The 16,707-nt window shown below is 42.6% G+C and overlaps 1 protein-coding gene across 1 annotated transcript in view; it reads right to left on the bottom strand.

Moving 5' to 3' along the window:
• Window positions 1-492: 492 nt before the first annotated feature.
• SLC27A2 (solute carrier family 27 member 2) overlaps window positions 493-16,707 on the bottom strand; it is an 84,857-nt gene continuing 68,642 nt past the window's right edge. Inside the window, exons 9-10 of the mRNA XM_069766076.1 lie at window positions 16,072-16,202; window positions 493-2,101 (exon numbers count right to left, since the gene is read on the bottom strand). Of these exons, the coding sequence (XP_069622177.1) occupies window positions 1,925-2,101; window positions 16,072-16,202 (308 nt within the window). The 3' untranslated portion in view covers window positions 493-1,924. The remainder of the gene's footprint in view (window positions 2,102-16,071; window positions 16,203-16,707) is intronic.

Below are 16,707 nucleotides of genomic sequence, written 5' to 3' on the forward strand. Positions count from 1 at the left end.
AAAAAAGTTGACAAGTGCAGAGCCCCATAGCATAACATTAGTCCAGGTGCGATCTATCTTTAAATGGTTATTATTTCTTTATTGAATTACATAAAAATAGCAGTAAGCTGGTAACATTTCAGGATATTATTGCTGGAGCCTCAGTGGTAAATATCTACATCTGAGCTATGTGACTGGTCAGGAAACAGATTGATGATGAGTGACATTAGTAGAATCAGATAACTGGCACAGTTGTTGTAGACCAGGGGTGTCAAACTGCATTCCTCGAGGGCTGCAAACAGGTCATGTTTTCAGGATTTCCTTGTACTGCACAGGTGATAATTTAATCACCTACACAAATAATGAGTTGGTGATTAAATTATCACCTGTGCAGTACAAGGAAATCCTGAAAACATGACCTGTTTGCAGCCCTCGAGGAATACAGTTTGACACCCCTGTTGTAGACCCTTAGGCCGGCGTCACACAGGCGTTTTAAACAGCCGAGTGCGATGCGATAAAAAAAAAAAAAAAAAAAAAAAAAAAAAAAAAAAAAAAAAAAATCGCATTGCACTCGGACCAATGTTTAGCTATGGGGAAGCTCCCACCAGCCGACTTTTTGTCGGCCGTTTTCCTCGGTCCGAAACAATCGCAGGATGGTGCGATTGTCTCGGACCGAGGAAAACTCTCGGCTCACTATAAGCCTATGGGTGCGAGTGAGACAGCGCACACCACTCGGATATCATCCGAGTGCTGAGCGTTATAAGCGGACCCCAGCAATGGAGGAGATGGAGAAATTCATTTCTCCGCCTCCTCCGCAGCTGTGCTCCGATCCTCCCTGTGCGAGAGAATCGGAGTATAGACGCATGACACTGCGAGCAGGAGCCGAGAGTCATTAGCATATCGCATCCGATGATCTCGCATCGGATGCAATACGCTAGTGTGACGCCGGCTTTAAAACTGAAAGTGCTCAGGTAAAAGCAGTACTTTCTAAAAATCCCCTTTTCCTCAGAGAATAAATACATAGTGAGATTTTCCACGGCTATGGATACAGATCTGACAACAAAATAACTAATGTGTTAACTCTGTATTTCTAGCTAACCTTTTAGGATGGCTGAAGTGGCATGTGCCCTGGGAGCTGGGTCCCCTGCGGGCGCAGGTTAGGGTGCTAACAAGCCACACGTCATTGGTTGGGGCTAGTCCCAACTACACGTGTTTAGTTATGTAAATAGGTGCAAAGATAACAAATACTATTTTGTTTCCTTCCTCAATTTCATACAAGCAGACATGAGGACATGGTTATTATTAAAATTAATATTCATAGTAATAGTCAGGAATGTAAAAGAGAACCTGTGCCATAAATAGGTCATTTTCTTACCTGGTGTAATACCAGCAATGTCACTTTGGGTGGGATTTTGACAACTGATTTTGACCTTTCTATAAATTTGAGATTTTATTATCACAGCTTCTTAATGTGGTTTAAAAGGGCCGCTATTACGCTAAATCCCCAGCCTGTATGGACCATAGCCATAGATATCAGTTATGTTCTCCTGAGTAAGTCTACTTAGTACCTGTAACCCATCGGGTCACATGGTGTCCATTTCTCTAGTATTTGTTTTGTAGGGCGAGCCGCATCATATTTTGTAATGTCTTACATGGATTGCTCTAAATGAGCAGTGCCGAGTATTGCAGCTGTATTACAACACAAGCCGCTCATGTTGTTTATTTTTGTAACCAGTTCAGGGGGTCACAGCTCACAAATTGGCCCCGGTGGGGCGCCTAATATCATCCTGATGGAATTGATGTTGTTACTAAGTAACCCTCTTAAGAAGTACAAACATATCCTTACATTAACAATCTCTTTTTATATAGAATTATCTAGCTGCAGTGTTAACTCCCGGGGTAGGATCAATTCAGAGTGACCAGCGCTTTCCAGTTGTTCATAGTCTCACAGTTTGATTCTTTTATTCTTTATCTCATCATAAATAGTCTGGGTCATGGGGACGTATTTCTTTTCTCTCTCATCCAGAAAATAGAGGGGGTCTGGAATATTAGACGGATCAAACCCTTGTTTTACAAGTTCCACTTTGCGTTGTTTGAAGGTTCCTGTGATCTCTAGTTCCTTCTAAAAAGAGTAAAAACATATTATAAGAACAGGACCAATCCATGTGTTTAGACACTTGCTGTGCCTTTTCCGGTCAAGAAAAACCTTGCTTCACTAGAAAATGGTTGTATTTTGGGCTGACTATATGTTGCGTACCATACTTATGGTCCTCTCGTATACAGTGAGTGAAATAAGTATTGAACACATAATCAGTTTTCTAAGTGAATATATTTCTAAAGGGGTAATTGACATGAAATTCTCACCAGATGTCGGTAACAACCAATCCAATCCACACAGGCAAAGAAATCAAACCATAGATGTCCATACATTAAGTTATGTGAAATAATGAAAAATGACACGGGGAATAAGTATTGAACACGCTTACTGAAATGTATTTAATACTTTGTACAAGTATTTGCTGATAATGACAGCTTCAAGACGCCTCCTGTATGGAGAAACGGCATTGATCACGTGTGATTTTGGCTCATTCCTCCACACAAACTCTCTTAAAAGCCTTCATGGGCTCCTTCTATGAACTCTGAACTTAAGTTCCTTCCATAAATTTTCAATTGGATACAGGTCAGGTGATTGGCTGGGCCATTTTAGAAGCCTTATTTTCTTTCTCTGAAACCAATTGAGAGCTTTCTTGGCTCTGTGTGTTTGGGATCATTGTCTTGCTGAAATGTCCACCCTCGTTTCATCTTCATCATCCTGGCAGATGGCAGCAGATCAAGAATGTATCAGCACATTTGTCTAATCATTCTTACTTCAATTATATGAAGTTTGCCAGCTCTGTATGCTGAAAAACAGCCCCACCCCAATTGAAGTTCCCACCTCCAAACTTTCACTGTTGGTATGGTGTTTTGGGGTGATATGCAGTGCCTTTTGGCCTCCAAATATGATGTGGATTATGGCATCCGAAGAGTATAACTTTGGTCTCGTCTGACCAAACTATATTCTCCCAGTATTCAACAGACTTGTCTAAATGTTGAGCAAACTTTAACCCCTTCCAGATATGCGCCGTACATGTACGGCACTGTGGGAACTGTGTTCTCACAAACCACAGAACATACACAGCGCCACGATCACGCAGGCTCATTTGCTGACACACTATAGAAACGCCCATGATCGGCGCTAGCAGTGATCGCGGACCTTTAACCCCTCTGATGCTGCTGTCAATAGTGTCATCGATGAGCATCGCAGAGGGAGGGAGCCCCCTCTGTGTTTACATCAGCACAACGCGATGCGATCTCATTATGCTGATGGTCTCCATGGTGACTCCCAGCCGCAAGATGGAGCCCTTCAGAGTTATGCAGGGAAGGTGCCTGGTGAGCACCTGCCTGCCTGTCAGAAGCTGCTCTGATGGTCTGCAGTGCAGAAGCATTGCAGAGTATCAGATCAGCGATCTGTCAGTGTAAGGATATAGTGGGACAATGTAAAAAAAAGTAAAAACAAAGTTATTAAAAATTTTAAAAATTTAAAAAAAATCCCAAATTAAGAACAAAAAAAGATGTGAATCAAATAAATACATTTATTCATGTAAAAAAATAAACAAAAAAAGTACATATCTGGTACTGCAGCATCTGGAACGACCTGCTCTATAAAACTGTCCCACTAGTTAACTCCTTCAGTGAACACCCTAAAAAAAGTAAAAAAAAACAAGACAAAAAACTATGCTTTATCAAGATACCGCCGAACAAAAAGTGCAATAAAACGCTAAAAATGTGATCTTGTCCCACAAAAAAACAAGCCACCAGAAAGCTCCGTCAGTGAATAAAAAAGTTATAGCTCTCAAAATAAAGCAATGCAAAAATAATTTATTTTTTTCTATAAAATAGTTTTATTATGGGCAGCACGGTGGCTCAGTGGTTAGCACTGCAGCCTTGCAGCGCTGGGGTCCTGGGTTCTAATCCCACCTTGAACAACATCTGCAAGGAGTTTGTATGCTCTCCCTGTGTTTGTGTGGGTTTCCTCCGGGCACTCCGGTTTCCTCCCACACTCCAAAGACATACTGATAGGGAATTTAGATTGTGAGCCCCATCGGGGACAGTGATGATAATGTGTGCAAAACTGTAAAGCGCTGTGGAGTATGTTAGCGCTATATAAAAATAAAGATTATTATTATTATTGTGTAAAAGTACCAAAACATTAAAAAACTGTATTAATGGGGTATTGCTGTAATCATACTGACCCAAAAAATAAAGATACCCTATCAATTTTTCCACACGTAGCAGCATAAAAAAAATCCCCAAAAAAACAATTCCTGAATTGCAGGTTTTTGTTTATTCTGCCTCCCAAAAATTGGAATAGAAAGTGATCAAAAAATGTCATGTTGGGGGCGTGGCTATGGAGTGAGCGAGGAAGGACGCATATTGGGAGAGCTCCTAGAATCCTGCATATATCCTGTATTTAAGACCCCTTCTAAATACATAATTGGCCTCTGCTGAGGCTCCTGGAGACTTGGAGGCTGCCGACCCCCGGGAGGGTACTACAACGTTGTCTGGAGGGAGCCGGAGGAGAGAATATATCTAGCGGAGCGGTGAGCTCCACGTGTGACGGCGGCCATTTTCTTGGGAAGACGCTCTGCGGGCAGACGGCGCGAGGCTGACTGAGGCTGTGGCTGGAACCCCCCTTAGCCCCCGGACGGTACCTGGCACCTGCGGGTGAGAGCTGCGGGATCCGGGCCTGACGGAGGGACAGAGAGACTTGCGTTGGCGGCGGCGGCTGTGTGGGCGGCAGTCACTACTGAAGCGCGCGCTCCTGCAGTAGGAGGCGCGGTGCGGCTCATTGTCACTGCAGCGTGGCTGGGAAGTGAGCGCTTAACCTGCTAGACACATATTAAGGGGAACCGTGGTGAGTGCTCTGAAAGACTGAGCCCCACGCTCCCCTATTAATCACAGCACAGTCGGCTGCACTTCTATTGGGCCTCCCCTCTGCTACCGTCGCTGCAAAAGAACTTCCCCTGTAACAGGGGTTTCCACCATATTAGCAGCCTGTGCCCCCTGATTATACAGCAGTACACCTTCTGACTATAGGGGTGCCCAGCCGGGATACACATCACACTCAACCTTGGTGTGACCATATATCACTCTGCAGATCTAACTTTATTACTTTGTTGGACCACACAATTATTAACCATGCACCGTCCAAAGAATACAACTGCAGCTGACAGGCTAAAGGAATTCGCTAGAAGTGATACCTCAGATGGTGCAAGATCTCTTAGAAATAGTTCCTCACAAGCTCAACGTGGGAAAATCCGTCTCTCTGATAGTGTTGATGAGAGTGAGCAAGATGAATTGACTCTTAAACAAGCATCTGAGCAATTAATGCAAGCTATATCTCTAACTAGGACATCTCTTTCTGAAAAAATAGAAGATGTCCACACGGAGGTGGGACGTCTAAGACAAGACATGCAGACCATGAAGGGACGTATAACAGAAGTTGAAACAAGGGTGTCTCAGGTGGAGGACACTATTAAACCTATGGAGGCAAAACTAGCGAAAGTTGCTGGGTCCATAAACGCCTGGAGACAAAAGGCAGACGATTTGGAAAACAGACTACGTCGAAACAATATTCGCATTATTGGTCTGCCGGAGCGCTCAGAAGGCCAGCAACCTGAAAAATTTCTGGAAGACTGGCTCAAATCCTCTTTGGGAGATACATTCTCCCCAATGTTCTCGGTGGAAAGAGCCCATAGAGTCCCTACAAGATCCCTTCCTCCTGGGACCCCACCTAGACCGTTCCTGGCACGCATCCTTAATTGCAAGGACAGAGATGCTATTCTGCGACTGGCGAGACAAAAGAGTCCCATCAAGTTTAATGGTGTCACAATCTCGATTTTCCCAGACTTCTCCGTCGAACTTCAGAAACAGCGGGCAAGATTTATGGATGTCAAAAAACAACTCAGAGATAAGAATATTGTCTACTCCATGATCTATCCAGCACGTCTCCGGGTGGTCTGCAATGGTTCCTCCTTATTCTTCACTGACCCATCGGAGGCAGAAGACTGGCTGCGATCCCGTGGGAAGTCTAATGCAACGGAACCCTGAAAAGTTTCCGACTAACTAATATCTCTTTAAATTCCTGAAATTGGAGCTCTCTCTGCGAGCGTTCCAAACACCAACAATACCGGACGCTGGAGTCAGCGGGGGTATCCCCAGGTTTATCTGAAGATGGGAGCGATAAACAATGCTCCTGGTTTGTTCAGTTCTTGTTAAGTTTTCTTTTTTTGTTAAGTTTAACTAGCCTTAATGAGTATTTAGGTAAAAGTCGCCTCCAGAGCTGTTATGGTTATCTATGCGTAATCTGTAGACCTCTCTCGACCATCATTATATGTCATAGATTAAGGAATGAATATGGAGTCTAAATTGATATGCATGACTTGGAATATACGGGGTATTAAATCACCCCGAAAGAAAATTAAAGTGTTCTCCCAGATCAGGCGATATCATCCTCATATTGTGGCCCTGGTGGAAACGCATTTAACTAGAGACACAGCCAGAAGTGTACAGAAACCTTGGGTACAGTGGCATGTTCATGCGTTCCACACCAGCTACTCGAGAGGGGTATCACTGCTAATACACAGAGATGTTCGATGGGAGGCCCGGACGATCCGGCGGGATACAGAGGGGCGTTTTGTTTTTGTTCATGCATTAATTAATTCCCGCGAGTATGTTATATTGTGCATTTACAACCCCCCTCCAGCTAGCATTTCGGTACTTAAGATGGCAATGAGTTTTGCTTTAAATTACCCAGACGCACATGTTATCTGTATGGGTGACTTTAACCTGGTCATGGATAGTGGTCTGGATAGGTTGAGACTGGGAGATGGGTCGTCTGGGGAGCCTCTGTCTTTGTCTTCTTCATTGGCCCCGACTCAGCTGGCACTGTTCATGGAAAATAGTGGCTGGGTGGATCTGTGGAGGATGCATCACCCTGGGGAAGGGGGATATACCTGCCACTCATCTACTAAGGGTTCCCTGTCCCGTATAGACTATATTTTTGGGTCTGTCGGCTTGGTGCAATGGGTAAGCAGTATAGAACATGGTAATAGAGGAATTTCGGACCACAGTCCAGTTGTTCTCACGCTTACATTTGGGAAACTGACTAATGGTAGAATATGGAAGTTAAACCCCTTTTGGCTTAAACTAATAGATTCAAGTGATAGAACAGTTGACCAGTTGAATTGTTACACTCGTTCTCACCCAGAACCTCAAGATATTAATTTATTTTGGGACGCCCTTAAGGCGTACCTAAGGGGCTGTTTGTCCTCTACGATTTCTTATGTAAAAAGGGTGACATCGAGGGACGACGATGAGATTGAGCAACGCTTGAAAGACGCGGAGGCCGCATATACAGCCAATCAAACTAACAACAATAAGGTTGAGTGGTTAACCCTGCAAAGATTATATGCCCAACACCTGGACACTAAATCCAAACGTAAACTGTTCTTTACGCGACAATCATATTTTGAAGTGGGGAATCAGGCAGGGAAATTTTTAGCTTTCCTGGTACGTCAACACAATACGTCTAATATGGTACTACAACTTCGCTCGCCAGATGGCTTGTTGAACACCACCACCGAGGAAATACTTCAGTGCTTTTATAATTATTATAAAGGGTTATATGAGTCCAAGAGCGATTTCAGTGTTTCAGATTGTTTAGAATATTTATCCGATATAGAATTCCCTACACTGGATCCCACCCAGCAGGCTTTTATGGACGCTGAATTTACCCTAGAAGAAATAGAGCAAGCTATAACGGATATGGCCTCTGGGAAGGCCCCCGGGCCAGATGGCTTCCCAATCGAATTGTATAGGAAATACCGAGAAGTACTAGCTCCACTTTTATTGCAAGTATTTAGAGAGATATGGAGAGGGGGATGTCTGCCCGATACTTTTTATGAGGCACATATTATTGTACTCAGAAAGGAGGGGAAAGATCCATTAGAGTGCGGGTCCTATCGCCCCATATCGTTAGTAAATGTAGACTATAAGATTTTTACTAAGATTTTAGCCACTAGGCTGAATTCTATTATATTAGACATTATACACCCGGATCAAACTGGCTTTATGCCTGGTAAGAGTACCTCTATAAATATCAGGCGGGTTCAATCAATAATCCAATATAGCTCTTTGCTGCCTGATAATAACTGGGCGTTGGCGTCACTGGATGCAGCTAAGGCGTTTGACTCTCTTGAATGGCCCTTTTTGTCTGCTTGTCTGCAGAAATATGGTTTCGGGGCTAAATTCCTGAATTGGGTTAATGTATTATATATGAAACCAAAGGCCCGCATAATAGTAAATGGCTCCATTTCTGAGCCCTTTCTATTATATAGAGGAACCCGTCAAGGGTGTCCCCTTTCCCCAGCCCTATTTGCTCTAGCAATAGAGGCATTGGCAATACGCCTCCGATCTTCCCCCGGTATTGAGGGTATAAAAATAGCGGATCGCACTGATACCATTGGTTTATACGCTGATGACATGATAGTATTCATGGATAACACAGAAGAGACGTTACCGAGGGTGATTACTACCATAGATAGATTTAGTGGGTTCTCAGGCCTATATATTAATTGGGATAAATCTGCTCTAATGCCTCTCTCTCAGTCCCCAGCATCTAATCTCAATACTCTTTCCTCGTTGCCCATAGTATCTAACTTTAAGTACTTGGGCATATATATGTCTCAACATAGTGGGTCGGACTTACAACTCAATATTTTTCCCCTGCTAGATCACGCTAAATTGAAATTTGCGTCCTGGAGCAAGATTCCGTTATCTGTGGCAGGTCGTATTAACCTCATTAAAATGATATTGCTCCCTAAATTTAATTATTGTCTCCAACATAGCGCAGTAACTGTGCCGAAGTTATTCTTCACCAATTTAAACTCTCAGGTTGCTTCGTTTATATGGGGAAAAAGCAGGCCTAAGCTTAAATTAACTACTTTGCAGAGATCTAAGCAGGGGGGAGGAGCGGCATTGCCCGATTTTTTTCTATACTATCTGGCGGGACAGGCGAGGGCACTAAGTAAATGGATGCCACATAACTACCTCCCTAATTCTGAAAGTCATCTGGTTAGTTCTGTTAGCGCTAAATGTCCATTGGGCCTTTTGGAGTCGGGGAAAATAAACGCTCCACGTATGTTACCTATGCTCCGACTGGCACGATCAGCCTGGAGGCAGATTAAAAAAGTTATTGGATTTGGAGATATTATTGCTGAAATGCCTTTATGGGACAATGGTTATTTCCCCATGTTGGTGGATCATCCATCTGCAGGTTTTTGGATTTCCAACGGGGTTTTCTCGGTGGGGGATTTATACGATCAGGGGGTCTTTATGTCTTTTGAACAGCTGCAGGCTAAATATGCTTTTCCAAGATCTCAGTTTTTTCGCTATCTGCAACTTAGAACAGCTATTCAGTCATATATTAGAAATATGGGAGCAAATCGCAGCATCTCGTCTTTGCCACTGATAGGCATTCTTAAATCACAGGGGCCTCAGGGTCTTATTTCATCCATATACACATATCTGTTATCAATGGGGTCGAATTCAGCCATAGACTTGGTTAAGAGCAAGTGGGAGGGACTTATCTCCGATATGCAGAATGAAGTATGGGAGGACGTTCTTGACTCTCCCCTTAAAGTATCCCCGTCAATTAATAACAAGATGACCCAGTTATATATAATTCATCAGTCATATTTGACCCCAGTGAGACTCTTTCGGATGGGTCGATACTCGACGTCGGAATGTCTGCGTTGCCACTCACCAGATGCTGACTTCATACACATGATATGGCAGTGCCCAATTATTTTTCAATATTGGAGGGAGGTAACGTCGTTATTGACCTCACTACTATCAATCCCGGTTCCTCTTGAACCTCTGGTTTGTCTGTTTGGAGTTTGGGATGAGGAGGCTTGGGAACATTATGTTGGGATTTTTTTACGTGAAGTATTATTCTTGGCACGAAAGATGTTAGCGCTGCGGTGGATGGGAAGGTCACCCCCCACGCTTAGGTCCTGGGTTGAGCTGGTGAACACAATTGTCCCATATGAACGCACACTTTACCAGAATAGGGGTTGCCCGGGTAAGTTCAATAAAATCTGGGATGGGTGGAATGCCTCCCATCTCACTTTGTGATCTAACCAATTGATAAGGATACAGTGTATTTGACCTTTTGTTCTGCAGATATTGCGCAATAGAGAGTATAATGTTACTGTAATAAGGCGAAGTAGTAGTAGCTTTGGAGGCTTAGTTTAGTTAGGTGTAGTTCGGTTGTAGTTTAGGAACTTTGTATACTGACAGTTTCATAATTTTATATATATGTCTTCTTTATATACATACAAATGATTGGTATATGTATGCTCTGGTGTCTTTTCCTTTCTTGTGAATGTAACCGTGCAAGTCGATAACAAAGACAAACATTTATACTGTATTTTATTTGTGATTAATAAATAAACGAATTTAAAAAAAAAAAAATGTCATGTTCCCAACAATGGTGCTAATAAAAACGGCAACTTGTATCGCAAAAAACAAGCCATCACATGACTCTGTCAGACGAAATATGGAAAATTATAGCTGTCTAAAAACGGGGATGCAGTTTTTGCAATGAAAAGCGTGTTTTAGTGTGTGACAGTAGCCAAACATAAAAACCTGATATAAATCTGGTATCGCTGTAATCGCACCAACCCAAAGAATAAAGTCGCCTCATCACTTATACCACACGAGGAACGGCGTAAAAAAATAATTTGAACCAATTCTTCACCTGCTGTTGATTTTTTCACTCTGCCTCCCCAAGATCACAGTAAGGCTTGGCGTAAATTATCCTGCCCTCTGCGCTGAGCGATTACACCGGGGTTTCCGAGTAAATATTTGAAATATGTGACTCAGATGGAACCCCAGCAGAAGATTCCCTATAATGAGGGAGATGGAGGCACTGTGAACGTCACAGGACCTGTGATACGGCTGTGACTGTCTTTTTAGGCGAGTATAAAAGCACGGTTGACCACAGTTTTGTGTATTTCTGAAAAGAAGGCCAACACTGAACAGAGGCCACACAGAGTCCAGAGCAACTCTGCTGCCTCAGTATAGTGATAAGATCTCCATCTGAATCACGTCACTCAGAGATTTAGAAAGAAACTCCAAAGTAAGTGCTCAACGTTAGATTGCCACATAAATGTGATCCTAAATGTTATCTAAAATGTTCCCAAGAAAAGCTTCAACTCAATTCACAAAAAAAGCAAGTCCCCACTCAGGTCTTTAATCTGTTAACAGAAATATAGGGGGTTTCCACATTCCACATTACTGGTAGTACAAAGGCTCAGCAAAAGAAAAGAAATTCAGCAAATTCTGCGCCCCCAAATCCAAATGCCCCCCCCTCCATTCTGAGCCCCAGTGTGTCTAAATCACATTTAACGCCTACATGTTTGGCATTTCTGTAGAGACGAGAGTCCGCCTATTTTATGGGTGTCTCCAGAATCATGAGCTGGACATAATGTACTGGTCACTGCAACGTACTGGTCACTACAATGGTAGTTTGCAATTTTCACTTAGCAACATCCACAACTGCTTGTTTCTGGAAAACATCCATGGAGTCAAAATCGTCTCTACACCTGTAGATAAATTCCCAAAGGGGTACAGTTTCCAAAATAGGGTCACTTGAAGGGGAATTCTGCTTTTCTAGCAATTAGGGGCTCTGTATATGGAGTCCACAAACTATTCTAGGACAATCTGCGCTCCAGGAGGCAAGCAGCACTCCGTCCCTCCAGAGTCTCACCGTGCATCTAAGAAGTACTGTACTGCCACATATAGGGTATTTCTACATTCAGCAGAAATTTTGTTACAAATTTTGGTGCCATTTTTACCCATTTCCCAGTATGAAAATGTGAAATTTGGGGCTAACACACAATCTTGGTGGTAAAAATGTACGGTAAGTTATTTTTTCTTCACTGCCCAATGGAAGAAAATTTGGTGACACCCCTGTGGTGTCAATATGATCTAGATGGATACATTGAGAGATGTAGTTTGTAAAATGGGGTCACTTACTGGGGTTCTGGTGTTATGTCAACTCAGGGGCTCTGCCAATGTGTCATGGCACCATTAAACCAATGAAGCAAAATCTACAGTGTAATATGGCACTCCTTCCTTTCTGATCTTTGCATTGTGCCTCAAGAGTAGTTTTTAACCACATATGGGGTATCGGAGAACTTAGGAGAAATTGCATAACAAATTTTGGGGTCCCTTTTATATTGTTACCCTTGTCAAAATACAAAATGTGGGACTAAAAAAACATTTTTGTGAGAAAAATTAGATTTTTTTTCTTTTCACGGCTCAACGTTATAAACTTCTGTGAAGCCTCTGGGGATTCAAGGTGCTCAATACACATCTAGATAAGTTCCCTAAGGGGTCTAGTTTCCAAAATAGTGTCACTTGTGGGGGGTTTCCACTGTTTAGGCTCATCAGAGCCTCTCCAAACATGACATGGAATCCACTAATTATGCCAGCAAATTTTACATTCAAAAAGTCAAATGGCGCTCCTTCCCTTCTGATACATGCCGTGTGCCCAAACAGTGGTTTTCCCCCACATATGGGGTAGCGGCATTCTCAGGAGAAATTGCATAACAAATTGTGTGGTCCATTTTCACCTGTTACTCTTATGAAAGTAAAAATGTTTATTTTTTCCTTCCACATTCCATTAATTCCTGTGAAGCACCTGAAGGGTTAATAAACTTCTTAAATGTGGTTTTGAGCGCCTTGAAAGGCACAGTTTTTAGAATATTGTCACTTTTGTGTATGTTCTGTCATATAAGCTCCTCAAAGTCACATGCGAGGTAGTCCATAAAAAAATGGTTCTGGAAATTTTGTTGGAAAAATTAGAAATTGCTGGTCAACTTTTAATCTATATAACTTCCAAACACAAAAAAAGTTTCAAAAATTGTGCTGATGTAAAGCAGACATGTGGGAAATGTTATTTATTAACTGTTTTATGTGACATCACTCTCAGATTTAATGGCATCAAAATTAAAAGTTTGAAAATTGCAAAATTTTCTAAATTTTTACCAAATTTCCAATTTTTTCACAAATAAACTTAAGTCATACCAAAGAAATGTTACCACTTTCATAAAGTACAATAAGTCATGAATAAACATTCTCAGAATCAGTGGGATCCATTTAAGCATTCCAGAGTTATTACCTCATAAAGTGACAGTGATTAGGATTGAAAAAAAATTGGCATGGTCAGGAAGGTGAAAACGGGTAAATGGGGTTAAAAATCACTTGTACATGCCTTTTGCTCAGCAATGGAGTCTTGCACACTGATTGTCTCTAATCAATGCCATTAGTATGTTCTGCAACAAAAGGTTGCAAAGGTCTTGAGACAGCTTAGTGGTTTTACCCATCATGAGCTGTTTCTTGTGTGGCACCTTGTAATGAGACACCCTTTGTTAGGCCATCAACTGATTATTTTTCACTAAGTGGCAGTATTGCTTTCTAATTACTGATAGATTTCAGCTGCTGTCATGATTTTTCATGGCTTTTTTGCACCTCTTTCATCATGGGTGCAATACTTTTTCCTTGTGTCATTTCTCATTATTACATATAACTTGATTTATGGACATCTATGGTGTGATTTCTTTGCCTGTGTGGATTGGATGGGTTGTTATCGACATCTGGTCAGAATTTCATGTCAATTGTATGTACAATCCTACTAATAACCTTACCATACAGTACCTAAATTAAAGTGCTACACACTATGGTATCCATGTGCTGGTCAAATGAAACTTCTATACAGATGCCTAGAAAACAATATTATAAAGTGACACCCAGGGTCGTACTGGCCCACCGGAGGATTCTCTAGTGGGCCCAGGCACTCACACCTCCTGGTATACTGGCCAGCAGCTGCCTAAGGCCCTCACTGCCCTAGGGGCCCCCAGCCAGTGGTTATGGGGCCCCTGAGTCAAGGGGGCCCGCCCTGCGCCAGTGGAGCAGCAGCGGGTGACAGGAAGCCAAGCCTGTCTCCGCTACTAAAGAGAAATGAATATTCACGCTTCTCCAAGCCCCCATGGGCGTGGAGAGGAGTGAATACCATTTCACTTTAATTGCGGGCAGTGTTAGTCGCAGGCTGCAGCTAACACTGCCCCCATGTAAAGCCCCACCAGCACCACACCACTCTCTCACACTCACACACAAAAGCACCGCACCACATATACACATGCATGTCTTGCAGCACTTCTCGGCGTCCTGCTTCCTGCCCGGTGCTTCTTGTCTGAGACAGTGCAGGTGGATGACGTCATCATTCAGCACGTGGCTGTTTCAAACAGAAAGCAGCCGGCGAGGAAGAGGCTGCCGCGATGTGCTGCGACAGGTGACTGGTGCTGTGTGTCTGTCTGCGTGTGTGTTCGTGTGCGTGTGTGTGCGTGTGTGTTATGTGGTGCGATGCGGTGCTTTGTGTGTGTGTGTGAGAGAGTGAGTGGTGCAGTGCTCTGTGAGTGTGTGTGTATGTGTGTGTGTGTGTGTGAGAGAGTGAGTGGTGCAGTGCTGTGTGTGTGTGTGTATTGGAGATGTGTGCATTGGAGATTGTCAATGATGGGGAGGTGGGGAAGGACGATGGGGGTGGTGGGGAAGGAGGCAATGATGGAGGTGGTGAAATGGGCAATGATGGGGTGGTGGGGAAGGAGGCAATGATGGTTGTGGTGGGAAGGACAATGATGGTGGTGGGGGGAGGCAATGATGGAGGTGTTGAAATGGGCAATGATTGGAGTGGTGGGGGAGAAAGCAATGATGGTTGTGGTGTAAAGGATAATGATGGTAGTGAAAAAAGACAATAATGGTGGTGGAATGGGCAATTATGAGGGTTGTGGGGGAGAAGGCAATGATGGAGGTGGTGAAAAGGGCAATGATAGGGGTGGTGGGGGAGAAGGCAATGATGGAGGTGGAGAGGGGCTGCATTATACCCTATGAGGGGGCCTGCATTATACTTTATGAGGGGGCTACATTATATTCTGTGGGGGGACTGCATTATTCCCTCAGGGGACTACATTATATTCTGGGGAGCTACATCATACTATATGAGGGGGGCTGCATTATACCCTATCAGGGTGCTACATTATATTCTATGGTGGGGACTGTATTATACCTTATGAGGGGGTTGCATTATATTTTGTGGGGTGCTGCATTATATTCTATGAGGTGGTCTGCATTATATTCTATGAGAGGGAGCTGAATTATATTCTGAGGGGGGCTACATTATTTTATGACGAGGGCTGCATTATATTCTATGAGGGAGGCTACATTATATTCTATGAGAGGGCTACATTATATTCTAGGAGGGGGCTACACTATATTCTATGAGGGGGCTACATTATAATCTATGTGGGGGCTACATTATAATCTATGAGTGGACTACTTTATATTCTATGAGGGGACTACTTTATATTCTATGAGGGGGGCTACATAATTAAGACGTGTACTACCTTATATTATACCCTGATATTAGCGTGTTTTACCGCACAGTTGGTGGTCTTGTATTTATTTCTATGTAGCTACATAGTGGGCCCCAAGAATGATTTTCTCTGGGCCCAAGGTGCTCCAGTCCTACGCTGGTGACACCATCATTACATTACAAAAATAAACTATACAGCCTTAAGTAGCAATGTAGGACAATACCGCAGGTTGCATAAATAAAACCAACATACAGTACAGTGACCAATTCATCCATAACATAATCTTATGTATGTTAGACTGCCCTCAACCTTCTAAATCATTTACACTGCAGGTGGAGAAGGACAGGAAGGCACCAGGCATAATGTCACTGCATCACCCAAACAGGAGAAATTGTGAATGAGGGAAGAATGGCCCAAATTACTGATACCATGGCAGGTATGGAAAACTTTTATATCTGTCTTTAAGCAGAGCCATAATGCATCTTATTGTTTTACTTAGGAAATCATATATATAAATGCCACCATAAATTAATGAAGTATGTATTAGTTTCCTTACCTGAATACGAATGAAGCGCGGTCTTGCATAGTTTGGAAGAAAGTCTCGGACATGAGCATACAACTTCCTACCATCAAAATGCTCATACTCTCTCAGTTTAAGAGAGGCCATTCCTATTCTGCCTTCGTGATCTGTAAGGAAAGCAAATATCTCAGATTGCAACTAAGTATAAAATACTAACTATTGCACGGTGTAAGAATGTGATACTTGAAAGCAACTCCGAAACAGTTTAGTTCAACTGTATTTGCAATATTAAACCTTATTTTCCATGGAATATTTACCCCAAATTGACACTAAATGCTTTTTTGTGAATTTATGCTGTGAAATGTTTGTAAAAGTGGCATTACTTTATCATTATAGAATATGGTAGATTGCTACTGATAAATGTGATCAGATATGGTATTTGACTGTTGAAAACTGATCTGAAGACTTAATTCCTTGGCCACAGAATGGTTGCCGACTTGGTGAGAGAGGAAACGAAGAGATCGATGGGGGACACAGGAAACGTGGCAGGTGTTTGATAGATGAGTATATGATTGGGTTTTTTTTTTTTAACATAAAAAACATAGTGGGCACCCTTTAAATTCAACTGCTTAAAAAATGCAACAGCAAATTACAGTATGATGGACAGTGTTG

Source organism: Ranitomeya imitator, chromosome 4, assembly GCF_032444005.1.
Source record: "Ranitomeya imitator isolate aRanImi1 chromosome 4, aRanImi1.pri, whole genome shotgun sequence".
Taxonomy (NCBI): domain Eukaryota; kingdom Metazoa; phylum Chordata; class Amphibia; order Anura; family Dendrobatidae; genus Ranitomeya; species Ranitomeya imitator.